The following is a 19,357-nucleotide window of genomic DNA, read 5'->3' as shown; positions in this document are numbered from 1 at the left end:
TATTTTTAATAGTGATCATTTTCTCCTTTTAATTGGATTTACTGTAAATTGAATCACTTTGAAATTAGAACGATGAATAAAGAAGATAACTCATCAGATGCAGTTAAATTTGAGGTTGATGTAATTACATCTCATTCCTTTTTAACAAACCATTTAACAAGCAAATGTTACAAAGTGCTTCACAGTGCAATAACAAAATCAAGTAAAACAACTTAACACTGCAACTATAGAAATGTGTTTGTAGGACAGCAATTTCCTCAATACGCAAAATAAATAGATAAAATTAGGAAAGTATGAGAGAATAAACGTCTATTTTATAAAGAGATTTACAAGACGAGTCTGACTTTGCTGACTGATCTTCTCAGGCAGCTCTTTCAGAGTTCAGAGGTTTTAACGTGTTATCTGAACACCTTTTTTGGGATACTGTGACCAAAGGGAAAGCGTGTAAATTCACAACAGACGCTGTCCCAAAACTGACCCCTGTGGGACACCATAATTCATCATAGAGAAACTGGACCTGTTGCTGTTGACTGCAACACAACATTTTCTGCCATATAAGTAAAATAAGAACCATTGCAATGCTGTACCAGATATTCTAATCTAACAAACTAATAGATTAATTATAAAGATTGTAGCAGATTCATTTCTAGCTAAGATGAGTATTTGAACTTATCAGCTGAATTAAGATAAGCTCCAACTGGGCCAGCTACAAGGTTTAAAAAGTTTATTATGTATTTGGCATATTAAGTGTATTTAAACAGAACAGAAAATAAAAATGTGTCACTTTGCAGTCAAAATTCAAGACCTTATGTTAAAATTAGAGCAATAAGAGGCAGCAGAATGTAACACAGTCTTACTATAAAGATTACACTAATAATGAAGTTATTGACATAACAGAAATGAGAAACTTAAGCTCTGAATATTTAAACACAAGGAAATCTTGAGCAACATGGATGCCTCACAGTAAAGACTGTTCTCAAACATGTTCTCCTATTTGTTAAAGCTTGATATTAAACTTTACCTTAGGCTTGTTTTCATCTTCCACACCCCCTCCCTTCCCTCTTCCAAGCTGCTCTTCCAGGGTCACTGGAGGGTAGCAGCCCAACTCCTCCATCCCATCATAAGTGAAGCAGCACCAAAACTCTGAAAAGCTTTTAAGTAGGCAAGCAGACTATAATGATGACAAGGCTATCAGGAGAGAAGGAGGTGAGCTCGGCGGGGAGCAAAAGGGATGAAGTCAAGTCATTAAGAAGGAAAGCGGCAAGGCGGGCGCTTAACAGACTCGTCTACAACTGCTTTACGTGCGAGTGTGCGCTGGGATGGTTGAGGAAGAGGAGCGAGCATTCCCTTGGTGTGCAGGGCTTTTAAGCAGTGTGTGTGAGGAGCAGGGGGAGATGGTTGGCCCGCTCGGTTGTGGTGTCGCCGTTGGGAGCGCTGGATGTGGCAAGGGAAAAAAATATAGAAAATACAGAAAGATTGAGTGAGAGCATGGAGCAAAGTTGCTTCAAAGAGTAAAGTGGCGTAGTGTTGGTCTAATTGCCTGAATTGTACTGAAGTCATTCTGCCACTTAGTGACTCAGAAAAGACTGCTGCTTGCTGTGTGTGTGTGTGTGTGGGTGTGTGGGTGTGGTGCTTTTAAAAGCCTTACAGGCCGCTCGCTTTTAATTCTGTACGAGGTGGAGAAGGAGTGAAACACGTTAGTTTACGACTGGCTTGGAATTGGACCTCACTGTTGCTCAGCCAAGAGAACACAAGCACTCACAGTGACGTTAATGCACCTCCTGCACAAACATGAAGGAAGGGGAGATTATTTGATGCTTACAAGACTTTATTACAAGCAGTCAAACATGTGGCAGAAATCAGATTTTACAGTAAATAGTTCATTTGTATGTTTCGTTGACTCCCAATCAAAAAATAAGAGAAAAAACAACAAAAAAAAAATCATCATCTGAGTCTAACTGAACACTGAGTTTAGCCCCAGAAATTTAGGTCTGCTGATTTGTTGTGTTTTTTTTCCCCCTTCATCTATATGTTTTGTTTCTTCCCTGATGGCATGGGCATATTCCAAGACAATAAAATAAGGATACATTTGACTCAAAATTGCTTAAGAGTGGTTCATTCATAGTTTCCACATGAACCATCCACCACGGAGTTAAGACCTTAACCCCATCGAGAAAATTCAGGATGTGATGGAGAAGAATTTACATGGTGGGCCAACTCACCCATTATCAATTCATTATCAAAAAAGAGAATGATTTTCTGGTGGAAATAAATGTGTGCCATAATCATACTTACAGCTGATAGCATGAAATATTAGTAAGTATTGCTTTTATTAGTTGTTTATTTTCTGTTATATATGGTGGTGACGATTATTCAACAAAATGTGCTGATTTGAAGACGGAGCTCAGGAAGGACACACATACTCATTACTTTATTTATTTTTGTCCAGGCAGTGCATTATCAAAAAGTTTTTCTTATATGTATCACCAGGAGTCAGAATCTGATGCATCTTCACTTAAACCAGGGATCTTTATAATCCCTGGTATTCACTGTTTGACAGTAAACTCCATATTTACACTGGTTGTGAGTGAATACCAATAAACTATTTGGATAAATGACTAAAAAAAAACAGACTCTGGTGCAAGAAGGTCCCCCATTTTAGTATAGTAATTGCATTCAATCTTTGTGTTCTTTCTTTTATTCATTGTCTGCTTCCCATCTCTTTTTTTAACCTCCTGCTGTCTTCTAATTCAAGCCTTAAAACTGTATAGGAGACAATCATATGAGGAGCAGCTCAGGATTAGCCCACACTTACATACCCACTGAGTAGTAGAAATGGCCTTTAGTGTGACTAAGTGATGATAATTATGCTTTCTGATGAGAAAAGTGCGTACATTTAAATTCTCAAAGAAATGAGTCGTTATTAGATCCATAATTATCCTTTAACCCGAGTGTAACCCTGACTGTACGAGTATTTTTGTGAATGCGTGGGTGTCCTGGAGTGCATGGAAGTTTATATACTGCACCTACACAAAGAGCAGAGGTTAGAGAGTCTGATTGACCTTAAAAAAAGTTAAGAGGAATCCGTGTAATCTCACACAAATGTTTTGTTTGGTTTTTTTGTCTCCATGCAGCGCTGTAACGCTGTGGCTGAACAGAAAGAGGCATTGCTGTCCTTTGTGTCTCAAAAAGCTCAGAGTCCTGGTCAGGTATAGTAACATTTGTTTTTTTTTTTTTTTTTAAATCTCCTCTGGATCTGATTTTAAAACGACTATAGTGGTCTTGGATCAACACCTGTTTGTTTTGAAATGGACAGAATGTGAATTAAAATGACTCGCAGTAGAAGGGCGTAGGATCAGAACTGATGATGATGCAGCACCTAAACAAATTTTTGTTTATTTGAAAGACTGCTGTTATTTCTACCTGTAGCTGTCAATGGATTCTCAAAACATGCAGATTTTTTTTAAGGTCTAATTCTCTCCAGATCACAATGGGATGATGCTGAGAGTCTTGCAAGCTAATAAACACATAACAGAAACCATCTTTTTTGCAGATGTACGTGAAATACTCAGCACAAATAACTTCCAACAAACCACATCAGCAACACAGCCATCAAGTGTAAAGTAAATCATAAGTGATTTTTGTGAATAACAGACACAGAATGCCTCTAAATATTTAATATGGCTTGTTTTAAATAAACTGGAAACATCCTTGAAGACTGTTGTATCCTTGACAACAAAGGTCCCAAAACCCAAGGTTGCAGATACGACTCTACACACAGACAAAAGTTTGCAACTTTAACAGATATTTTCTTCATGTCTTCTCTTCCCCATGAGCCATCTATTAAAGAATGAGAAAGAAAACTTTGAAAGTGTGTTCTGTGTCACTTTTATGTCCATATATGTAGCAAAAATCTCTGTTTCAAACTGACCACAAGCTTATTGACCAAACATATATCTGTTCCTAAAGCTGAATTCAGTTTACCACAGGGACTAAATTATTGAATTGGTGATTGTAAATCTTATTTACCTTCTGGGAAAGTGGATGCAACTTTATGAATTATTCCCCCCGTGGCTCTAGTATTTGTGATTTGTTTGGGGGATTTCTCCACCATCATATAAATTTTCATCAGAAAAAAATAAATAAAGTTGATGTGGGAAAATGAAGTAATTATTATAACAATATATAAATAATTGGTTTAGCAATTACAAGTTTCTGAACTAAAGTGAAGACAAAAGAAAATAGTCATTTTACCAAATCTCTAAAAACTGAGCAAACTGCAGCTCAAATAGCAAAAACAAATAATTAAAATTTGCTATCATTTATGCAAAATCTAAAAGAAAATCTGATTTTTATTGCAGTTAAGCCACCAAATCCTGTATAACTTAATGCACATTCGCAGATGTTCTCATGTTTAAATTGTTTGTTTGCACAGATTGGGAAGATCAAGGAACTGCTGAGCCTGGTTCCAGACTTTGCCGATAAGGAGGTGTTGTATACGTACCTGATGAAGTGTCATGGTAAGACAGGCGAACATGCTCTCACTTGAGGCTTGAACGGTTCTTGCGCAGCCGGTAGAGCAGCAGACGGCTCACTGGCCTGTAGCTAAGTCAACATTAACGGACGCATTAACAATGCATCAGGTCAAGGAGAGTGTGTGTGTGTGTGTGTGTGTGTGTGTGTGCGTGTGCCTGCAAGAGGCAGGCGTTCAGGGGTTAGAAGAACACATGTCCTCTAATGAGTTAGCTGTCCTGGCTAGCCTAGCGTGCTAATCTCGACACGTTCCACCACTCAGCTTTTTACTTCACACATTTTTCTCCCTCCTGTCTTCATCACTTCTTGTCCTCTCGACCTTTTAACTCCTGTCTACATTTTCTTGTCTTTTTTTTTCCTCCACTTCCGCTCTTTGCTTTCACTTCACCTCCACATCACTGATGAGAAGACATGATTATTTAATTAGCTAGCCGGACAGTCAAGCCAGCAATACGGGAAGAAATTAGTAGTGTTGTGGCTGAATTTTTCTTCAGGTTTTGTTCTATTTTCCTCTTTAATAGTAGCAACCCAACTGACTTTTTTGATACACACAACCAAACAATTTGTTATGGTTTGCAAAAGATTGTTGGAACATTTATACAAATTCACTCATGTCAGATTGTGTAATTAAAAAAAAAAAAAAAAAAAAGCCTGATAATCAACGCTATATATTGTCACACTGAATTTTCTCTTTAAATCTAAATTAAAAAAAAATAATTTATCATGTTTTATGTCTCATTTTTGCACCTCTCTCTGTCCTCTGGCAGTTCTGGATAAGGACTTGACTTCAGCCAAGGCTTTGCATGAGCAGATGCAGAAAGAGGGGCTCGCTGTCAATGAGCTGTCACTTAAACGCCTGGCTGGGCTTTACCGTGAAGCAGGAGAGGCTGTGCCCTTCCCCGAACCTCCTGTAAGTCATTCACTCACACACACTCTCACACACACACACACACACACACACACACAATCTACTCAATAACTCTGAACGCATGCAAGAATGCTTTATCATTTAAAAGAAAACACTTTGAAGTGGTCACTCTCCAAGTTCTGCAAACAAATTCTCCCTTCTAAGTTTGGCTCTTTTAATAAACAAGCCTGTGTGCACCTTCAGGGGAAATGAGCCAAGTCTACACAAAAATGCTGTGTAAAACATTTTGTGGTAACAGTTGAAGCTGCAGTAAATCTTTTGTACTTGCGCTTAAAGTTTCAAAGTGGAAAAGAAATCTGGAGGTTTAGAGTTCAAAGAGGGGAGAAAGGTCAGTAGCAGAGCTCAAAGCTCATGTCTCATTTCTGCTTATAGCAACATTAGCCATTGTTAATATTTTAAGACCTGATGCAACATATGCAAGTATAATCCTTTCACACCGGATCCGACATATTGACTTTTCTCCCTTTAGTGCACATGTTAGATAATGCCATTGGCTTTTTTTTTTTTTCTGTGAGCAAAAAGTGCTCATTATGTCCCGCTTAGATTACTGCAACTCACTATATTATGGCATTGACCAGTCATCTTTACATCGACTGCAGCTGCCCAAAACGCTGCTGCTCGGTTGCTTACAGGGACAAGACGGTGAGATCACATCACCCCTGTGCTTGCCTCCTTGCATTGACTTCCTGTTAGTTTTAGGACCTTGTACAAGATTTTATTAATTGTTTTTATAGCCTTAAATGGTTTGGCCCCCTCATACTTGTCAAAATTGCTACACCAGCATGCTCCGGCCAGGACTCTTGAGGTCCTCTTCACAGCTCCTACTGAAGGTCCCACATGCTGGACTTAAATCTAGGGGTGACAGAGCCTTCTCTGTTGCCGCTCCTAAGCTGTGGAACAGCCTTCCCCTTCACATTAGAGCTGCTCAGTCTGTCGTTGGTTTTAAGTCTTTACTCAAAACCTACTCCTTTGCGCTGGCATTTGAACAAAACTGAGCTTGACATTCACGTGTTTTATTTAATTTTATTTTAGTTTTATTCTAGTTTTTAATTCTGGTTTTGTTGTTTTTATTTTATTGATTTTATATTTTTTTTTATCAATTTTATTTCTGTTTTTATTTTAATTGATTTTTATTGTTTTATTGTGTAGTGCTTTATTTTCAACTGTGGAGTGTTTCTTGTTCTTTTGTTCAGCACTTTGGGCAACTGCTGTTGCCGAAAGTGTGCTATATGCATAAACTTGAACTTGAACTTGAACCTCTTCTTGGCTATAGTCCCCTGTGCAGGGGGCAGCATGCAATACATGCAGTGCAGAAGATCTTTGTACCTCCCAGGAATGGCCAATCCTAACATGTTGCATACCAAAATTATGGGGAGACACTCCCCATAATTTTGGTATGTTTGTTGTATAAAACATTATACAAAACATTACCACCCAAAAACACAATCCAAACAGTAAGCAGTTGTATGGGCCTGTAACAAAAAGCATGAGAGCAGAACTGCCCACTTTAGTGCTTCTGCTAATTTCTCAAGGTGTCATATGAAAGCAGAGATTGTTGATTACAAAGATGTTGATTACTGTGAGCTAGAACCTAAAAAGTAGTTAAAAAACAACAACAAAAAAAAAAACAACTAAATTAAAATAAAAAAAAAGTCACAAATCTTATGTTTGCTGTTTTATGGTCAAAAGTTTTATTCTACACACACAAAAAAAGTTTGAGTTCTTAGTTTTTATCTTTATTAGAGACTGAGATGCAAAATGTTTATAGACACTCTATTATGTCTCGAATATAAAATTGGCATTACCAGACTAATTGAGTGTTTCCCAAAATTATTAGTTATTTGTGATGTGTCTAGTATTGATGTCACAGTATGGCGACTGTGTCAAATCTCATCATCGCTGACCTTTAAAAGTTCAATTTGCATCTTTTAACCACAGCATGAATCGTTCTTGATCAAATAGTAGCATAGCTACAATAGAAATACTCTAAAATTACACACGTTACACTTGTACACACCTGTCCGTATCACTACAGCTGTTCACACATAAACAACACATTGTGAACAGGACTACACATGCACCACCACCACCTCCCCGCCCCAAAAGCGCCTAACCAGTGGTGGCAGTAGCCAGTGTGCTAATGTGTGCTGTTGTGTAGTAATGTGAAAGAGCAGCGCTGCACTGGCCTGCAGCTTGCTTCCTCTAGCTTTCTTTTTTTTTCTTTTGCTTAAAATGTATGTGTCAGAAATTACACCCCCAGGACACAGAGTACATGCAATGCATTGTGGAAGCGAGATGGTGTCACTGCAATAGCCTTTCTTCTTTTCAGGCTCGTGGTGTTTTTGAGCATTTCAGCACATTGCACGTTTTGTAAGCTGATGTAGCCCTATTTTTGGCAGCAAACACACATACATGAACACACACACACATATTTAGAGGCCTCTCAGCAGCTGCACTTTGATGTGCTGTCCCCTTGAGGCAGGTGTAGACCGCAGCCCAACTCTTACCTTCCCATCACTCACCTGCAGGATGAAGATGGAAAGAGAAAGAGGGATGAAGGTATAGAAGCGCCTGCATTATTCAAAGTGTGTCAGGATAGCTAAATGATTGCTAGGTTTTATAGGCAGAGAGGAAGAGTTGCAAGGAGAGGGAAAGGTGAATATTCATGTTCTGAAGTTTCTTCAAATAGGTAGAAACCCTCCTCTTTTTGGAGGCTGCTTTTCTGTTGAACTCTGTGTTTTCCCATAGCCGTGTGTTTTTAGAGAAAAATGTGATTTTTAAAAACTGCATTTCTAATTGCTTTGAGTTTTGTGCAAAAAACCTGGACAAATAAAACAACAAGTGGGGAAATCCAGTGAGGAAATAAGTTTCTGTAATTAGGGTGAGCTGACCCTTTGAAACTCTTTGAAACTGTGCCAGGATCTCTCTAGCTCTCTGCAGCGAGCGCAGCCATTTATCGGCATTAATTACTACATTAATGGGTAAACGCACATTGTAAGGAACAGGCGTAATCTGCAGAAAAGCCTCCAAAAAACACCCAGCACAACACTTCGTCTGGATCAAAACACTGATTAATTAGCCAGGAACAGAGGCAAAAGAACGGAAGTGTGTGTTTGGGGAATGTGCTACAAATCCCTTATTTGTGTATTAATGGGGATTTAAAGATGAAACGAGACAACCTGGCTGGAGACTGGAGACTATTTAAACCGACCCAGGAGGGGTCCCGCCCCGCTTACTTGGAAACACTTATGAGCATGTTCATAGTTTGTTTGGAATATGTTTGTTGATGAATTGTCTTCTTTTTCTCACTCTTTTCAGGAGTCCTTTAAGTTTTATGCCGACAAGCTGAAAGAGAAAGCTGCCATAGCCCCGGTGACAGCAGAGGAATAAAGACTCATCGCTCTCTACTCTTGCATCCATGCAAGCTCCACCGTTTTTTTCTGTTTCTTTTTTTTTTATACAAGTTGTTGAAGCTGAAATGTTAAATATTGTGTTGTAACTGTTGGATGTTTAGACTCTGTCCGCTGCAATATCAGTTATGTCCCTGAAGATGTTGAGAATGTGCAGAAGTATTTATGCTAATAAATGATTATGAGTACATCAGTCTGTGTTCCTGATATACTGTTTGTGTCGGTTTTTCCAGTTTGTTTGGCTTATTTTCACACTTGTATCTAACTTTGTTGGATGCAGCTCAACTTTAAACTTCTACATTTACGCGAAAATAATTATACAATTTAATCAAGTTAAATTACTAATCTGCCACAGACTTGAGTTGAGCCCACAAAACCAAAGACCACTTTAAAAAATATGACTTGGTGTCAGGTTATACTCCTAGAGAGTTTATAAATAGGTTCTTTTTAAATTACCTCTTCATTAACCAGCTTCTTTACTAAAATGTTGGCTACACATAATGGAAAGTGTATTCTTGTATATTATGCAGCATGTTTCAAAGGATATTTTAAGGAATTACCTGAAAAGATGTAACATTTTTTTTAATAATTAACTTATTCTACTGTAATTAAAGTAATTTAAAAGAACATATTACCTTTTAATACCTGTTTTACAGCCGGAGCAAAGTATAATTTGCTTTGATACTCTTTGATGCGCTACATGACACATGCTACATGGATTATTGATACTGATATTCATAACTTGTCAGCCAATATCAAAAGTACAAAATTCAGGTTTTAAGTAGGTTTCTGTGTTTTTGTTTTAGATTCTAGAAGACCTGAAGTATGGAAGCCTGTTTGAACCAAAACTAAACAATTATTACTATATTGAGAAATTGACATTCACGACTAACAACTTTTTTTTTCTCTTTAACTCATCACATCGTTGGAAAAAAATAAATTTAGTCAGTGATTATTATAATGTTCTTCATAAGAACAAATATACTTGTTCCTTCATGTAAGATTGAGGACATGTAAATAAACACATCAAGGTAAATAAATTACGACCATCATAAAGCAATAAGTTTTATAAAAATGTTTGAAGTAGTCTCAGAGCTGGAAGTGGCAATAATGCAGTGCTTTCTTTGATCAACAACTCAAATATGTTTCCAAGTGTACGAAGCCCATCTGGTGGCATCAGAAGATGATGTATTTTATTATGCAGCAACTGATTATTTGTGTGTGGGAATGAGATGTTTAGCAACACATTGTTTTTGTTTTAAACTCTGCACCTTAAGCCCACCAAACTAGGTCTCTCTTAGTATGACTCTGTGCTTAATAGCAAGAGACTGTATGATTTCATTGTGAACAGACTATCTTCATTATTATTTTGGGGTCATAGAGTGGACAGACTGTTACCTGTTTTTGTGGAATTTGTGGGTTTTGGAGAACAATAAAATGGGGGACTGCTGTTCATTGGTTTACCTGGTGTCCTTTCTGTGTTGTTTGTTATTTTGGAAACATTCAATTTAAGCAAACCCACTCAAATTCCCACCCATAACTAATGCATTGCCACAAGTCAATTATCTCCTACATGGTTACAACTAATAATGTTTACCCACAATATTTTCTAATAATGCTACCATTTAGGCTCTGTAGAAAAGAAAGTTTGCACATTTAAAAAGCAAGAATTCAGCTGATTCATTCACGTTCCAACTAATTTCGTGGGTGCCGTGTTGCTGATATGTGAACACTTAAAATGGAAGGTTTATTCATGTTTACTAAAATATCTGACAAATCTATTAATGTCACAAAGTTTCTGCAGTTCTAAAAAATAACATTTTAAAACATATTTAATGCAACATTTCATGGCTACATGCAAAATATTAAAAACATAAAATTGACTTGAGTCTGTTTTAAACGTAATTATATAATAAATTTGAAAAAAAACCTAAAACATCACTTATTATAAGAGTTTTGTAAGACAGAAGTTCTGTCTGCATGTGGGAAGTTCTTCCATAGGTTGGTTTTACAACTCCATGTGATTTAGCTAAAGTTTGCATGACATACTGTGTTACCCAGTCTGACCCTCTGGAGTCCTCCTCTGCTTGGCATCAGCATTTCTTTTTCTCCCCAACCTCAAATATTGTTTTATGTAATGCAAGCTGTTGACACTGACAGACTGAAGCCTTAGATAACACAGTTGGTGGCTTTCCAAGAAGACTGTGGGCCATTTTTTACCAGAGGGTCGGACCTGGAAGTGGAGCTCATTAGTGACACACACACAAAAAAAAACAAAAGTCAGATGATCGACTAGAACTTCTAATTTTTACAAAAGTGTCTCTTAAAAAAATGTCAATGTTTTCCTCTAATACCAAACTTTTTGTTAATAAAAATGTCTAGCTTGTTAGGGAGTTATATATAAGAAATATTTTTAGAAACCATATAAAGAAGAATTTGTGCATCTGCACAGATACGTGCAACTACACCATGTAACTGAAATTAAACCCAATGAAAAGCATGAAGTCAAAGTAAAAAATAAAAAAAAAAACACTTTTTATTTAAGTTCTTTAGTCATTTGGACTTAAACTATGTTGGTATAATATCTAACCGGTCATTGCACCTGCCCAAAACCACATAGTTTACATAACCTTTCATATGAGGACACAAGAAATACAAGGTCTCTCTTGCCCCTTCCTGAGTGTGACTTACTAAATCTCTGCCAGGCATGTCTTTTTAGTCCCTACACTTACACACATTGTTACAGTAAGCTTAATAATCTTGCATATACAAAAAAGATAATGCGGTGGAAAAAAAGGAGATTGAAAATGGAACAAGCAAAAGCTGCAGATGGATATCTGCCAAAGTAGTGCTCTAATCAGTTGACATGACAGAGGAGGAGAGGGGAGAAGAAAAATAATCTAGATGCTATTGCAGCGCTCTGCTGCCATCCAGCAGCGAACAGCAGTATGGCAAAATGCACTTGATCTTGCAATACAACGATAGAGCCATTTTTTCTCCTTTGGAAAATTCAGTTTAATCATACACTTCCCAGATTCTTGTTAGATTCTTATTTAATGTGTTTTTACAATTTAACAAAGTTGCAGTTCCTAATGCTTAAATTATTATAACATATGTGTGCTAAAAAGAAAAGGACAATACACATACTTTACTTTCATCCCCTGAATTAAGCATTTCTTCATAGTCAAAAAACAGCGAACTCAACAGAGTAAAGCTCGGTGCCGAACCAGTCGAACAACAAATGACTTCTCTCCTCTTCTCCACAACAGTTTGCAATTCACAACCTTCCTCTGATCACGTGTGTGATTTCAGACATTTTTTAAAAATCTGATTCTTGGAGCTGGTCTTGTTTTCACCAGTCTTGACTGGACTTCTGTTTGATGAATTTAAGACACAGGAAATAAAGCACCATAAAGCCCAGACAGACCGCCACCAAAACCAGGTAGCACGAGAACAGAGGGTACTGATTTAATTTCATGGCCTCCACAACCTGCAACACAAACATGTGTGTTTATGCTTTAAAGTTAGCCATTAATTAGTTTTTAACTATCTGTTTTTACTCACATGTATGCCATCAACGTTGATTGTGATGTTTCCAATGCTGACGGGATACTTATTGCCTCTAAACTGCACCTGCAGCATCCCCTCAAAACCCCAACGCATGAATGAGGCGTAAGAGAGCCACGAGGCCACTGGAGAGAAGAAACATGAAGACACATTACCTGATGATGCCATCTTTATCTAATGAAGCCATATTCTATTACTGCATGTGTTCTTAAGGAATCTATCTCATCATTTCTCTTGGGAGAATAAATCTGTTTCCTCACCCAGCCACATATTCTCCATGCTGATGACAAAACCTCCAGTCAAATAGAAGACTGTGAACAAAGAGTTGCCCATGAAGGCAGAAGTCTGCAGGGTGGGGAGTGCAGCAGCTACAAACAGAGCCATGGATCGGCTGCAGTAAACCATCAGCCACACTAATGAGAAGTTGAGAAGAAAACGGTCTGGAGCCTCGTTTAGCCCTGCCAGCCAATAGATGGGCAGACCATACACCAAAGTGAACACACAGTGTTCTGGTAGCTCCCCCAGGACCTGAAAGAAGAGACAATATTCAAATCAATAGATGAGACTGACATCCAGAAAAACACACATATATTCAGTATTATCTTATATGTTTGCATATAGTATCTCATGTCACGTTACTGTCCGGTGGCTCCAGCATGGAGCAAGCCTGACCCCTGCTGGAGATGATTGTCTTTACCTTGGCAAAGAAGTATGAGGTGACGGAGTACATGCCATCCTCCAGCTCGTGGTAGAGCATGGCTCTCTCTGTGTGACCTGCAGAGAGAATTATTCATTAGTCATTGCTGCAGATACAGAATTATAAATTAATAAAATTTCTTGTTTTGTGTTTGTCAAAGTATTTTGTTGGATTTAAATATATTTGACATTCTCAACTTAAAATTCCTGGAAAGTCAGTATTGTAATATTTAACTCTGAGACATGAGTTCATTTGAAATCGGTTTTATAACTCTTGGACCAGACTTTGACCTGACTTAAAGACCTTGACTTTAATGACTGTTGGATTGATTCTGTCTTGCTGTGTCTGCAGCTGTTGTGCCTGGAGATTCCAAGAAATCTGTGTCTGTAGCAACGACCTTCTACAAGTCTGTCTGATAACTTTGCAATAGTGTTTGAAACCCTATTTGCTGGTGCCGTTAACATTTTATCCACTGATTTAATACAGCATTTGTAGATTGCTTGTTTTAATCCTTCTAAAATCAATTGACTTTGAGTGGAAAATAAGTTGTGAATCTTTTAAAGAAGCATTGTGAAAACATTTTCCACATGTATGGATGTCTTTCATGGGAAAAATAACATGTACAGACGGTTAAAAGCAGTTTTGTTGCTGCTCCACATACATCATAGTTGATCTTTTATTACATTTTATTTAATTTAGCAGTATGAAAAACCAATAATCAAATACTTAGAGTTGAAAATGGTAGTGTTAACTGGTAAATGATATAAATATTAACTGGGATTGGGAGAAAGCATATTTGGCATTCAGAACAGAAACAGATTTTCTTAAAAAATGTTGGCGATGCCTCTGACTTTCATATTGAAACACTAATTATAATTTGATGCTATGCTTTAAAAGTCAGAAATTTGTCCGTTTGTTTGTTTTTTTAATTGATTTTTGCTTCAGCTCTTTCTTGTTTGACATGTGTAGTCAAGAAGGAGGGACCTGAGTTTTGCTGTTGGCATCACCCATTTTAAAAACTTTTAACACTATTTTTCTTATACGTCATGTTTTGAACATTAAAAGTTATTCAAATATCAAACGTGACTAACACAGTTTATTTTTCCAGTCTTACATTTAGCTATGACGTCCAGCACCACAGCGAATGGGGTGAGAGCTCCGATCATGTAGAGGAGGGCCACTGTGTCCTGAATGTTCAGACGCTGTTCTCCGGCCCCGTAGTACAGAAAACCGACCAGCAGTGACATGAGGAGGGCCTCGAAGCCGTGAACCAATACAGTGACTAGGTCTCTGTAGTCATTAAAAATGTGGCGTCTGAGGACGAGCAGAGGACAGGTCAGCATTTGTGTGTCCCTTCAGAGTTCTGTGATACATCATTCTGGGCTCTTACCTGATGAGGATGGTGAACTGGTGAAGTCTGCCAGGCAGTCTGTTTCTTTCCTTGGAAACAGTGATTACTTCCTCTGCTTCTTTCCTGTTTGGCTGCTGAGTGCTGCTGTACATGAAGAGAAAAAAGTTATAGTGTGAGTTTATTAAAGAAGGTAAGAAGTTGATTTGTCTGGAGGGATGGCTAAATCTCAAACTAAGTAACTGAAGAATTATAACACTATCTCTAAGTGCCCCATTTGCTTCCACGTAGAACGCTGAGGAGCACTATTTAGCAAATATCTTTGCTGTAAATATTTACCATAGTGACAAAAAGAGGCTGTAACAATTTTAAAAAAGAACATGAGAGGAAAAACTACTTAATTTTACTGCTCAACTAATTTAGCTCAAGCAGCCTTCCAAAATTAAATTTCAACTTAAGATTAATAAAACATATAAATAACATTTGAGAAGCTGTAATCATAGACGGAGTGGCTACTAAACAGTTTAAGCTATAATATGTGGAGAAGGAAGCAGGAGGAAAAAAGATGCCAGACTTGAAATGACCTGTCAGTTTGCGTCATGTTGCTTTCAGACGGTTTCCACATGTGGTCATCAGTGTCTTGGACCTTTTCTGCAAACTTATCAGCCAAAAGTCTGGCTCGCTCCAAACACTCAGCCTCTTGCTCTGGACTGCGGCGGTCTATACTGATCAGATCAACTGGACATACACGGCAACAAAGAGACAGTTATAATAGTACAGATGGAGATAGAAATCCACATTAAAGCCATAAAAAATATTAAGTAAATAAAAAAAATTAAATATTATTAGCTGTACATTTCTTAATACTATATGTCCCCAACATGCAAGTAAATGTGTGGTGTTGGTAGCAACTTTAAGATGGTCCTGATGAAAGGAAGAGCCAATTGATGGATCAATTTAATATTCACACCAACCATAGAAGTCAGAGGGGTTGCAGTATCGTGGGCAGGGGTACCCCAGGGCAGTGAAGTAAGGCACCATGTCACGAGCTGCCCCACAGTAAACGGCTGAACCTGAAGACAGCAGCACAACAAGATCGAAGAGCTGGAAGATGTCTGATCGGGGCTGGTGGACTGACAGCAGGACCAGGCGGTTTCCCCGGGCCAGACGAGACAGTGTGATAACCAGGTTGTGGGCGGTGAAACTGTCCAAACCTGATGTGGGCTCGTCCAGGATTAAAATCCCTGAAAGGTGAAAAGACCAATTCAGTAACTGCTAAAAGAAAACAGCCTGCTGATTTGTTAAAAAAATTATATTCATTACAAATTTTGGTGAACAATTCCGGTAAATTACTTTTTGTCTTTAGTATCTGTTTTAGCTGCTAACCTGCTCGAAAGGACCAGCCTACTAATTAGTAAGTTGGCTGGTAAAAAAGTGCAACACAACGGCTTATTTTTTCTTTGAATCAAGCCAATAATCATTAGCAGGTATTACACATATATGGTGAATGGAAATGAAAAAATATAAGAGTCTTGGCTACAAGTAAACTCTTTCAGGGAATGTAGAAGCATTTTATATTGTTCAGTACCACTCAACAGTACAAAGACAATAACTCTATAAGAAGCCTAACAAACAGATGAATAACACTTTATTTTGCTATTGTATCTAAATTAACAACTAAATATTGAGTAAAAAATATTAGGAGTAATAAGGTTCAAAACTAGACACTGGTTTTGGTTTTGAATATTTAGAGACTAAAGCCTGAGTGTTAAAGTTATTATTACTGTTTTGTATTACCATTATATATTATTGTGCTCATAGGTACTGTATAACTGTTAGGTTAAGCAATATAAAGTCAAAGTAATTTATCATAATGCCACTTCCGATCATCACAGATTAGTACCATTTATTAAAGTAAACACATGGCAATAAACTCACAAAGTTTCATCTTGTGAAATTTTAGGCAAAAAAAAAGTGAAAATATGTAATAAATTAAATAAGAAAACAAGAATGCCAAATTCTGGTCTTTAAGGGCTCCTGCAGGGTTTAGACGTTTCCCTGCTTCAACCAACCCGACTGAAATTAATGTGTCATTAGCAAGCTTGTGCAGAACTTGACAAGATGTTGGGGAGATCCATTTAATTTGAATCAGGAGAAGGGAAACATGTAAAATCTTCAGGACCCTTGAGGCCTGGAGTTGGACATCCCAGCAACAGAGCTTCACACAATCTAATCTTATGATACAAGTTCAAATCAGTTCATAAACATTTCACACACAAAAAAGTTAAAGATGAAAATCCAAAGGGTAACTGATTGTCTCTTTCTCTTCTCACCAGGGTTCCAGAGAAGCTGGACAGCTATGCTGACTCTTCTTCTCTCTCCTCCAGAAACGCCCCTCACATAGTCATTTCCTACTCTGGTGTGTGCACACTGCCGCAGCCGCAGCTCTGCGATCACATCGTCCACCTGCAGCAGACAAGTTATTTTACATGTATCTTTTTCTCCTGCTTCAGGACACAGATTATCAAACATAATATATTGCTATGAAGCAGCAGGAAATATGTTAATTCAACATTTGAATCTTACCCTCTGGTCCCTCTGAGCTTGTGTGAAGTGAGTGGGGAGCCTCAGTTTGGCAACAAAGCTCAGAGTCTCACGCACAGTGAGGTGAGGAAGAAGACGGTCGTCTTGGCGGACATGAGCAATGCTTTTCTTCACCAGCTGTGGTGTGTTCGTCTTCCCGTTAATCAGAATCTGACCGGACGTCATTGTGCCGCCCTCATCCCGACAAGTTATTATATCCAGTAGAGACGTCTTGCCACAGCCTAGGAGAAGATGAACGCTTAAAACTTATACATACGAACTAAAAAAAAGCAAAAGGGGCAAAATAAAAAAGAGTGAAGCATAGTTGTCTACTTCTAAAAAGAACAAATTTGCAACCCTAGAAACAAATGTGTCCCTTTATGTTGAAAACAGCCATCACACCAATGGTAAAATTTAGGATTAAGGATGTAAACAATGCATGTTTTGAAGTACCCAACGAAAATCCACACAGACACAGAGAGTACATGTGAACCTCAGACAGAAAATTCATGTCAAGATTCAAACCATAAACCTTCTTGTTACAAGCCGACAGCAGAAGCCACCACATCACTGTGTAGCCCGAACCATCATGTCAGGGATGAGTTTCAACCTGAGGACTGTCTTTGAGTACAGAAGTTAAACCCTTATTTCTCTGTGTAGCAAAAAAGCAAACTGATTCTTTAATAATTACTCTACAGATATTTTTAAAGTAAACATTTCTATTGCTACATCTTGTTGACATACGTGCAGCAAATTCTGTTAATATAAGCTCATTCCTTAAAATGTTCCAATAAGAAGGATTAAACAGCCTACAGTATACTACAGTATACTTATTTATTAGAAACAGCAGTATTTATCCACCTGAGCTGCCAATGACGGCCAGCATCTGTCCGCTGTGAACCCGCAGACTGAGCTTGTTGATGGCCGTCTGCTTGTTTCCTTTTACCTCCCATGGCAATTTGAACTCTGACAACCTCTCATACCAGGGGATCTGAGCTGCTGTGTCCACCTGGAAACACACAGACACATTTACACATTTATGCATTCACATAAATACATGAAGAGGCAGAAACAGAAGTTAAAAGCTACCTCATAGTGCAGGTTGTTGACCTCCAGCTCATTGCACCCACCACTGTAGGTGAAGTAGAGACTGCTGTCCTCTTCAGATGTAAAGAGCTCTGTGTCTTGGTGCTGTTTAAGAGATGCAGTCAAGTCATTTTAAAATAGGTGTGACTATATACATTAGATTTTTTTTCCATTTGTATTCATATCATTAATAAAGGATAAACAGCAATAGAAACTATGTCCTGTGAGAATCCAGTTGAAGTTTGTACTTTAGTTGCTTTTTTAAAATAGACTTCATGGGTACAGATTTATCACTTTAATTACATGTTAGTGGGACAATTCACTGCACAGTTTATGCACAATAGCAGTGAATAATTTCTTACAAGTAACGAAGTTTGTCAACAGTTAGGATTAAATCTGTTCAAACTCTTCTGTTGTTGATTTGTTAAATATTTTGTACTGTATGCATTTTTTTCTGTGCATTTTCTGTGTATTAGCATGCAATACGAGAGACTCTTTTATATCAGAGCATTATTACCACATTAGTTTTCATGTATTTTTTAAAATACAATGTATGCAAGGGAGCTGCACATCTTTAAGCTTTGATTCCAAGTAGTAACATCCAACAATTACAGTTTTATGTCTCTTAATGACTAATTATAAAGAGAAAATTCAGGTTTAATGGGAACTGAAATGAAAGTTAAACATGAATTTGATTTGATGTTTTTTTTTATCAGTATATCAGCAGAGCTCCAACTAATTCTTGTGAAAGATCTCCAAAATTGTAGTGTTATTTATTTTGTCCTGACTGACCTGTGGACTGCTCTTTTTATGATTGAGGGCAATTTCTTTGTCCATGATGATGCTGTGGGGTCAGGTTTGTAGGGTCAAAAGGTCAGCTGCCTCCTCTTCCCTCTTTTTATTTTAGGAATCTTCTCTTTCGTTCTCTACGGATATCTGCTGGTTTTACCCTCCTCCGTCGTTTATTTCTTCGTTAGTTAAACTCCAGTCCAGCTGAAGATCTCCTCTTGTACCTCACAAGCCTTCTTTCTTAAGACATCCAAGTTTATGTCATTTCAGTTCTTTACCAGCTTTCTCCTGGTTGTCATATTCGTTCCATATGCAGCCAACAACAAGCAAACTGAGGAGACTAAAAGTTTGTGAATCTGCTCTGCATGCGGGTTTTTTTTCTGTCTTTACACAAGTCCAGATCAAAGTTCTTTGAG

At 37.8% G+C, this 19,357-nt stretch overlaps 2 protein-coding genes across 3 annotated transcripts in view; one reads left to right on the top strand and one right to left on the bottom strand.

Moving 5' to 3' along the window:
• lrpprc (leucine-rich pentatricopeptide repeat containing) overlaps positions 1–9,064 on the top strand; it is a 66,379-nt gene extending 57,315 nt beyond the window's left edge. The window contains exons 35-38 of the mRNA XM_042010263.1: positions 3,135–3,209; positions 4,436–4,520; positions 5,301–5,443; positions 8,780–9,064. Coding sequence (XP_041866197.1) covers positions 3,135–3,209; positions 4,436–4,520; positions 5,301–5,443; positions 8,780–8,851 — 375 coding nt within the window. The 3' untranslated portion in view covers positions 8,852–9,064. The remainder of the gene's footprint in view (positions 1–3,134; positions 3,210–4,435; positions 4,521–5,300; positions 5,444–8,779) is intronic.
• Positions 9,065–11,391: 2,327 nt separating this feature from the next.
• abcg8 (ATP-binding cassette, sub-family G (WHITE), member 8) lies at positions 11,392–19,346 on the bottom strand. Of its 2 annotated transcripts, none has more exons than XM_042009623.1 (13): positions 18,945–19,346; positions 18,156–18,257; positions 17,928–18,075; positions 17,070–17,308; positions 16,817–16,949; positions 15,458–15,727; positions 15,068–15,221; positions 14,526–14,630; positions 14,250–14,449; positions 13,136–13,212; positions 12,699–12,966; positions 12,436–12,563; positions 11,392–12,361 (listed from the first exon to the last, which is right to left on the bottom strand). In XM_042009623.1, the coding sequence occupies exons 1-13, from the start codon at positions 18,987–18,989 to the stop codon at positions 12,224–12,226; spliced, it is 2,007 nt and encodes a 668-aa protein (XP_041865557.1). In that variant the 5' UTR covers positions 18,990–19,346; the 3' UTR covers positions 11,392–12,223. The 2 variants fall into 2 exon arrangements, with proteins under 2 accessions (XP_041865557.1, XP_041865558.1); XM_042009624.1 differs by having other exon boundaries at positions 14,526–14,627.
• Positions 19,347–19,357: the final 11 nt, after the last annotated feature.

This window comes from Melanotaenia boesemani, chromosome 16, assembly GCF_017639745.1.
Source record: "Melanotaenia boesemani isolate fMelBoe1 chromosome 16, fMelBoe1.pri, whole genome shotgun sequence".
NCBI classification, from domain to species: Eukaryota; Metazoa; Chordata; class Actinopteri; order Atheriniformes; family Melanotaeniidae; genus Melanotaenia; species Melanotaenia boesemani.
The sequence above is the reverse complement of the archived record's forward strand: the minus strand, read 5'-3'. Positions and strand labels throughout refer to the sequence as shown.